Below are 8,316 nucleotides of genomic sequence, written 5' to 3'. Positions count from 1 at the left end.
TTGAAAATACAGACACGTAGATTCCCTTCCCAGAGCGCGGGGTCGACGCATTATATTGTCTGGGCCACTCATAATTGGGCTCAAGTGCGTTTACGGCCCATTTCACAATTAAAAACTAGCCCATGTCAAAGCTCTGTATTTCAGCCTAGTTTATGGTTTACCTGTGACGCTAGAGGTGTTATCGTGCTGGCATCCATTGCCAACAAGAGCCATCGAAGGCTTCCATTCCTTCTGGAAATCTCTCATAAATGTGTTGATGTCGATAAGTGTAAGAGTTTAGTAAGTATATTGGGTGAAATTTGTGTAAAATCCCGATGGTGTTGCATTGCGTACGGGGAACGAAGAGAGCATGATTCAAAGGCTGCTCGTCAAAGGGCAAAACTTAACAATGCGTTGATATTTTATAGAGATTTAAATCTAGGGAGCAACTCAACTCGAGTAATTGTTTTGTTCGAGTCAGCTGGAGGCACTGACTCACATGGTAACGTCGCTGCTCCACAATCACTGCCTCACTCGCTGGTGATCGCTTCTGAACAAGAAAAAATCACTGCTGTGAGCCGTGAGCTGCGCTACCCAACTTTGTCCAATCTGAATTTCCTCGGAGAATTTGAATCCAATGAATTGCTTAAATCTACCAGCTCAATAAATGTCTAGATGACACTTCAAAATTATCTACATGCACTGCGGTCAAAACATCTTCATGTACATTATATTCTTTAAAAATTTAAGATTCCATACTTTTTTGGACATTATAGGACAAAAGTTTTAACAACAATTCAATCAAATTAAATTATTATTTTCATGTCACATAAAATGTTCGTAGAGTGAATGGACTTGCATTGTTCATTGAATCAAGTTCAGTCAAAGAAGGGCTTCCTTTCAATTGGTAACATAATGTTGCAAATCAAATGTTCTATCGAGTCATATCCATCATGATTCACTATGATTAAGAAAATAAAATTAAAACTATTCATTAATTTTTTAATTTTGTCCACATTAAACTTAATAATCTGCTTTCCCTCACTAACAATTAATGAGAAATCAAAGGAGAATGATAATAAAAATTTAATAACATGACTTATAAATATGAAAAAAATTATAAATCCATGCTTTAATTTAGTGGGAGGAAGCAAACATTGTGATGTAGGTATACATTCCCTCTTTATACTTACTACATGTTGCCTTTCAGAAGAGTTTTTTTTTTTATTCTTAATATTAGGCACTTGATAGGATATTAATTATTTTTCTTATATTACTCTTATTTTATTTCATTGATTATAAGAGATAATGTAATGTAAGTTTAAAAAATTTTCATTCAAAGAGGGGTAAAATTAGGATTTATTATATTTTTAGACAAGGGGTTAATAACTTAATCACTTTTCATTAATTTCGTCGAGGTAATTGAATATACCTTATGATATAGACTAGAATGAGTATATTCCCTCCATCTTTGTATATAAGATTATTTTTAAACGGTTATTTCGTCTTTAAATATACGGGTTGTCATAATATTTTTAAATAATAAAATAATTTTACTCCTGTATTGAAAATAGGATGAGATATTAATTGCATGTCTTAACCCCACCACCATGAGTGCGACATTATTAATTGCAGAATTAAAAAAGTACTGTGATGTTACACAATTTCAACTTAAATAATAAATCTTTATTAGTATGCGAAGTTCATTTAAAAACATCTTATATATAAAGGAGGTAGGGTAAGAGAAAATAATTAACCCACACAATTTAAGAAAGTTAATTGAGTATATTAATCTTGTTTGAAATTAAAAATTTTGGACTAAATTATTTTCGTAATTAATGAAATAAAATTTTCTAGTGAAAATAAATATTGTTTTTATCGAAAAAATTTGAAAAAAATGTAATAAATGCTTTTTAAAAATTATAAATTTATTTATACAAAATAAAAAAAATATAAGGGTTTCTCTTATATTTGAAATATGACTTTTATATATATATATATATTCCATCTTCCATTCAAAAAGAAAAAACAGCAATAAGAGAGAGAGGCATGGGTAAGGTAAAAATATATCAAGAGACCTGGAGAATATAATATTTATTAGAAAAGATCTTCAAAATAGCAATTACTTTATCCTTTAAAAAGATATAAAATATTTTTAATTAAATTATACATTCAATGAAGTAATTAGTTGTCTCTCAATTAATATCATCTTTTTATTTTTATCATAATTTAATAAAATATTTTACTTTAAAATAAATAAAAAATTACCCATTTATTATGGACGTTTTGGGTAAAAGCACACACTAATTATACCCTGAAACCCCAATGGTGTGTTTGGTGAGGAGTTATGGAGGGGAGGGGAGGCCCTTCCCCCATTTAATTAAGAAATTTTGGAGAGGAGAGAAGCTCAAATAACCTCTCTCCTTCTCTCATATTGCTCCCCTTTAAATTAGAGTTTTTTGGAGGGAGCTATTTTTTTAAACTATTTTGCCTTTAATTATATTTTAATATTCTAAGCATGCTCATAGTTAAAAAAAATTTCCTTCATATTAGATTGTGCCTCACTCCCAAACCGTGACTGACATCATTGAATTTTTTTAAAAAAAAGTTATATTTTATCATATTTTATTATATATTTGGTTATTTATTTTTATAAAAAACTGTTATAATTATAATTATTAATTTAATTTTTTGTTCATGTATTGACAATATAATAAGACAAGACAAGAGTAAACTTTTAAAGGATTATGTAATTTAATTTGAGGTGTAAAACTATTTTTTATAAGAAAAAATTGAAACAAATAAATTGATGTGCAGGAATGTAATAGTAAATTAATTATTACCCCTCATTTTCTCTCCCTTTAAGCCAAACACAAGATCGTTAAAAATCCCTCCCTTCCAACAATACCGAACAAGATAACATAATCATCTCTTCCTCTTAAACCAAGCATACTTTAAAAATGTTTTACATTTGTTAAAGACCTAAACTTTCAAAAAATACTTTATATTTTTAAACAAAGGGAGTATTTAAAAGGACCAAATACCAAAATATGAATTTTAAAATACTAAATTGACCATAATTAAGTATTATATTCTTTAACCACAACTCAAGCGTTGTGCTTCTTTCGTTTAAAAATAGAAGGTATTTTTAATTGAATCTCAACCCCAATAAAGTAGTTACCTACTTTCAAACAAATCCTACTTTTTTATATTTACCTCTATTAAATATTATATAATAAATATAAAGTTATTATCAATAAGGGCACTTTTGAAAAAAAATAATGATCATATCTCAAAAGATTAAAAATACTTTATATTTTTTAACATTTAATTTTTTAAAAAATAATTTAAATTTTCAGACGAGAGAAGTATATAATAGTTGTTAACAAAAACTCATTATTTGAGAGAAAATTACTTCTTTCTCATGTGCATATATATAACATAATAAGGAGATGAAAAATAATAAATTAAAACAAAGTGAAACTAAGGGCGAGAAACTCGCAATAAGTTAGTAATTTTATCTCCCTTGAAAATTTATAGGTGTAGAGATTGAAATAAGATGTTATTGAAAAATGCAATAATTCTTCAAAAATATATTAAAAGTAAATATACTTTTTTAAATCATATTGATTTAATTTTTTTAAAAATTAAGTATTTTAAAACTGTATTGCTTCAATCATTTAAAAGTAAATATTTTTTAAATTTATATTAATCCAACTGAATTTAATATTAATTTTTAATTTTTGTGTTTGGAATTGAAAATTACACAATCTTATTAAAGAGTGTTCTTATAACTTATACAACATCCCATATCAATTTTAAGGAATTATTGACAGACTTTACACTAGAATTATAACATTCAATTACACTTACCTTAGTTCTTTATCTTAATTTTAATATTTATAATATTTATGGTCGTTTATGATAAAATTTAATAGTATTGTATCCATTTCTTTAATTTCCCCTAATATTAGTTTATAGGCAACAAACATTTCCCCAATATCATTATTATTGGGAGACGGCACACGTGCGTGTGGAGAGAGTGAGGTGTTGCGGAGGGAGAATGGAGAAGCGTCTAGAGAGAGAATCAGACGCATGGGAACAAGTGAGCTAGCTGTATCCAGGCTTTTGAGCAGTGCCTCCTGCTTCCCACTCGTTCCGTCTTCAATTCAACGCTCCCTCCCCGTGACGTCATCTTCTCCTTCCTCAAGCGCACCGGGCTCCTCCCCCCCGTCCTTCTTCCACGTCATCACCTTAAAGTTGTCTCACTTGATTCCAGAGTCTCGTGTACGCTTATTTTTGCCCTCAAAAGCTGTGAAGTCGATTTAATTCAAATAAGTGGTACTGTTTAAAACGCAAGACTTTTTAACTGAATTTCTTCTCTAATAAAATAATTATTTATTTTTAAATTAATCATATTTTTTATATTTATTTTTACTTAATAAAATATTTCATCCTAAAATAAATATAAAATAATTTATTCAGTAAAAATATTTTTTAAAAATAATAATTATATCATAAAAATTAAAAAATATTTTATATTTATTAACATTCAATTTTTTTAAAAAATATATTTTTTAACTGAAAGAGTATGATAATAGTATTACCCCCAGCCATTTCATAAATTTTTTTTTTGAGATGACTTAATATTTTATGATATAAAATATTTTTAAAAATAATTATCTATTAATAAAATTTATTCCAAATTTACTTATTATTACTTCACTTTTCAATTTTTTTGGTTTTTTTATTTCTACTCTCCATTTTAATATGAAGAAGGCAATTAAAAACGGGCCGGAATTTTTTTATAAGGGTATTATTAAAAACAAGTCATAGTTATACCACGAAATTTGAAATTGGACAAATATTTAAGCACAAAACAAAAAAAGGAAATCAAGACCAATAAATAGAGATGAATGAAGTACTTATAATTTTGTAAGGAAAAAAAAGGTCCTACAAAATGCAAAGAATGAGTATTTTATCGTCTGTCGTTTTTATTTTATTTCTTAGCATTACTATTATTACTAATATTATACGAGTAACTTGTCTCTGCTATGCTGGCCCCCCCCCCCCCCCAAAAAAAAATATCTGATACTCGCAGACGAATCTTATTCTTATAAATCCCATGAGTTTCTGGCAACTTTTTTTTTTTTTTTTCCATTGTCAGATAGTTGACCCCCCTTTTCAAATGAAGGCCACGTATCCTTCAAAGTTCATTATTTTAACGAGCGCGAGTACGTGTGGGCATTAATTAGGGTGGAGGCAATGTAACGCACAAGTAACGGGACACGGTTAGACTCCAGACTCCAGAGGGAGAAGATTATCTGCGAACGAGGGAACCAAATTAATGCTCAAGTACAGCTGGATACAGTGGTGACAAATGAGTCCAAGGAAAGCTGCTCGTTATTATTAATTTTTTATATACCTAAAAAACTTATCCAATATCTAAAAAATGCCTTTAACATTCTAATTTAAGATTATTTCATATTTTAAAACTCCATATATAATAAGTTAATTCAGTTCTCTTTGACCGGTTGAACGGGAGTGCCCCGTTTATGATTATCGTTATGTTGTTGGTTAATGAAGTACGGTGATTGACATGAGGAGGGGGAGGAGGTGGAAGAGTGTGGTAATGTAGGTAATGCTGTGATTGCTGTCCGTGAATTTCCCCACACCTTTTCTGCGTGCCTCTCTCTCTCTCTCTTTTTTCCCCACACAATCTGACAAAAACTATCCCCGAAAGCATCCACACCCACTTGGGCAACTTGGTCTTTCAAATCTCGACGTACACTAGCCTCACATAAGTAGTTCTTTACCCCTTTCACCATTTTCTTTACCCAATGCTTCCTCCCGTGATCATCCTTTTTGTTCCTTTGCATGCTAAATTTTGTTGGGAAAATCCTCACCCATTTGTCCATTTCCCAGGTCCTTAAGTGTGCTTTCTTAATCCCACATGTCAACGGTTATTTTATTTGTATTTCAGCGATAGTTCCACCTTCTTAATTCATTTATTGACCGATGGGGCACGCTACATCTGGTTCGGATCCTCAAAATCACCTAAACTGAGATTAACGTGACATCAGGAATTCAGGAATATGTCCACAATTGTCGTAGTTCCCGCATGGTCCCTACGTTGTAGACCTATCGCCACTCCCAGACCTTTCCTTTGCTTGCTATTGTTTATCTGCTACGATTCTCTCCCGCCATAACTTTCTTGTCAATTTCTAATTCCGTTTATCGCAGACACTCCTTCCCATGACGAATCAAGACGCACCTCTTGTGTTTCAAATTAACGTAGCTTATCATTCACTATTTCACTCAATTATTTACGCCGACTTACAATACAATAGTTCTAATGAAACAACACGACTTTTGAACTATGCACACGTCACTTTTTGCCTCCTGCATCTATTGTTCCATAAAGAGTGCCCTATTAATTTGCGTATTTACAGGAAAAGAATACCGGAAGCAAGACATGAGGTTTAAACCCGTCTTAAGTGCAATCCTTAAGCCCACCTTGCCAATTAAGTTTGGCCCATTTTCATATGACCCCAGGGAGCCGGAATTCCATGTCTGCCGCGCACGCTAGCTAGTTGGAGTTGAGCTTGTCCCAGAGCGACGCGCATTGCCTTCTAGCGAAACCAACGCGCTGATTTTCTAGATCATACACGACTTCAAAGCCTTGCTGTTGGTAATTCCCCAGCGTGGCCGCTGGTCCGCCGCCTGATTCCGCCTCATCTCCACCGTTCATCAGCATCAAGCATCCCACCCTCCTTTTCTCCCTCACTCCAGCGCCACCGTCCAAAAACTCGTAGAAGTAGTTCTTCCTAGGCAGCACCACACTGGAATTGTTCCCCACAAAATGCATCGTCACGCTCGGGACTTCCAGTGTCTTCTTCTCCAAGTAATAGCACGGCGCGAGCCCTGTTTTGTCCTCGACCTCACCCGCACGCTCGTGAACTCGACCGACTCGGCGGTCGAACTCGGCCACCACTGAGTTGTATAAACTCGCCGGCAACATTGTGAACGTCGTGCCTGAATCAACCACCATACCGCCATTTCCCTCGTCATCCACCCTGCTCAGCATTTTCGATGCAGGGATTGTTCTCTTCGCCACGGAGATTCCCAAGAGTCCGACGCAGTAAAAATACGGATGCTTGGGATTTTCAAGCATCGATGTGTACACAAATTCACCGGCCTCACTATCTATTTTCTCTTTCTCGTCGGAACGGCCGATGATGAGCGGGCTCGGACGGCGAACGCGTTGTTGATCAAATGAATGAGAGACCAAGCAGTAAGAAAACTGGTTGCCCAGCTGAGGAGAGAATCGGGCTAGCTGTGCTGGCAAAGAAAGCAAGCCACGGCCGAAGCCGGCGACCCCTGTGGGTTCGCCAAGCGTGATGTGAGCGCACCCAAATGTAAAGTTTTTCAGAAACAGAGAACCAGAGGACGGTGAGACGGCTAAAGTATCGCGATAGAGGTGAGCGATCAAGCTTCCATCGGCATAAGCGTAGTAAAATGGTGGGCATGAATAAGAAGAACAATCGGAGGTCTCGATATTCTCTAACGGGCATCGAGCCATTGCGCAGAGATCAGAGGAGGATGCAGAGGTATGAGCAGCCGAGCATGCAGGTGATTTGCATGAAACGGCGACGCTTCGGGAGACGTTGGGTGGTCTGATGTGGAGTGAAGGATTGGGTTTCCCTTCACAGAGTATGCACTCAAACGGAGCACAAGGGAACCAGACAAGGTCGCTTCCGGTGTCCATGTAAAGAGTGATGGGCTGAGGAGGGTGAGATCCCAGGTTAAAGGAAAGAGTATAATCACTGCCGGGAGACAAGGGAAGAGAGACTTGGCGGTGGTGGCGTTGGTGATGAAAGCGAGAGGCGGAGCGGGTGGAGGTGGACTTGAGGAGGTGGTGAGTACTGTTAAATTGAGTTGGGGAAATGGAGTGTTTAAGAGGCAGTAGAAGCATTTCTGATGCAGAAAACGGTGAACACGAAATACAGAGCATGAACAAGAGAAACAGAGCAGAGGAATCCATGGGCCTAAAACAGAGAAATGAGCTGGAATCAGAGGGTAGATAGAGACAACAAGTTTTCAAATTTGAGAGATGGGTGTGAGAGAAAGGAAATGAGGTTTTTAAGGAGCGGGGAGGGAGGTGGTGGGCGCAATGGAGGACAAAGTTTTCGTCGTGAAGCAGAGGTAAGAAAGGTGATAATCATTACGAATTTAATTCAAAATGGCTTTGTTAATGAATGAAGTCTGAGGAAAGTGTAATGAAGGTGGGTGGCAGTACATTTTTTATTTGCCTGCTTAAGCAAAGAACACCATCAT

At 34.9% G+C, this 8,316-nt stretch overlaps 1 protein-coding gene across 1 annotated transcript; it reads right to left on the bottom strand.

Annotated features, from left to right (window-relative positions):
- Nucleotides 1-6,256: 6,256 nt before the first annotated feature.
- Nucleotides 6,257-8,316, bottom strand: LOC129322224 (probable aspartyl protease At4g16563). Its single transcript, XM_054968387.1, has one exon. The coding sequence runs from the start codon at nucleotides 8,021-8,023 to the stop codon at nucleotides 6,569-6,571; it is 1,455 nt and encodes a 484-aa protein (XP_054824362.1). The 5' UTR covers nucleotides 8,024-8,316; the 3' UTR covers nucleotides 6,257-6,568.

This window comes from Prosopis cineraria, unplaced genomic scaffold, assembly GCF_029017545.1.
Source record: "Prosopis cineraria cultivar Desert tree isolate PC_DT_omini unplaced genomic scaffold, ASM2901754v1 PC10, whole genome shotgun sequence".
Lineage (NCBI taxonomy): Eukaryota > Viridiplantae > Streptophyta > Magnoliopsida > Fabales > Fabaceae > Prosopis > Prosopis cineraria.
The sequence above is the reverse complement of the archived record's forward strand: the minus strand, read 5'-3'. Positions and strand labels throughout refer to the sequence as shown.

Bases quoted from the DNA above. Each gene is read 5' to 3' on its own strand.
- LOC129322224 (XM_054968387.1), bottom strand. From the start codon at position 8,023: ATGGATTCCTCTGCTCTGTTTCTCTTGTTCATGCTCTGTATTTCGTGT.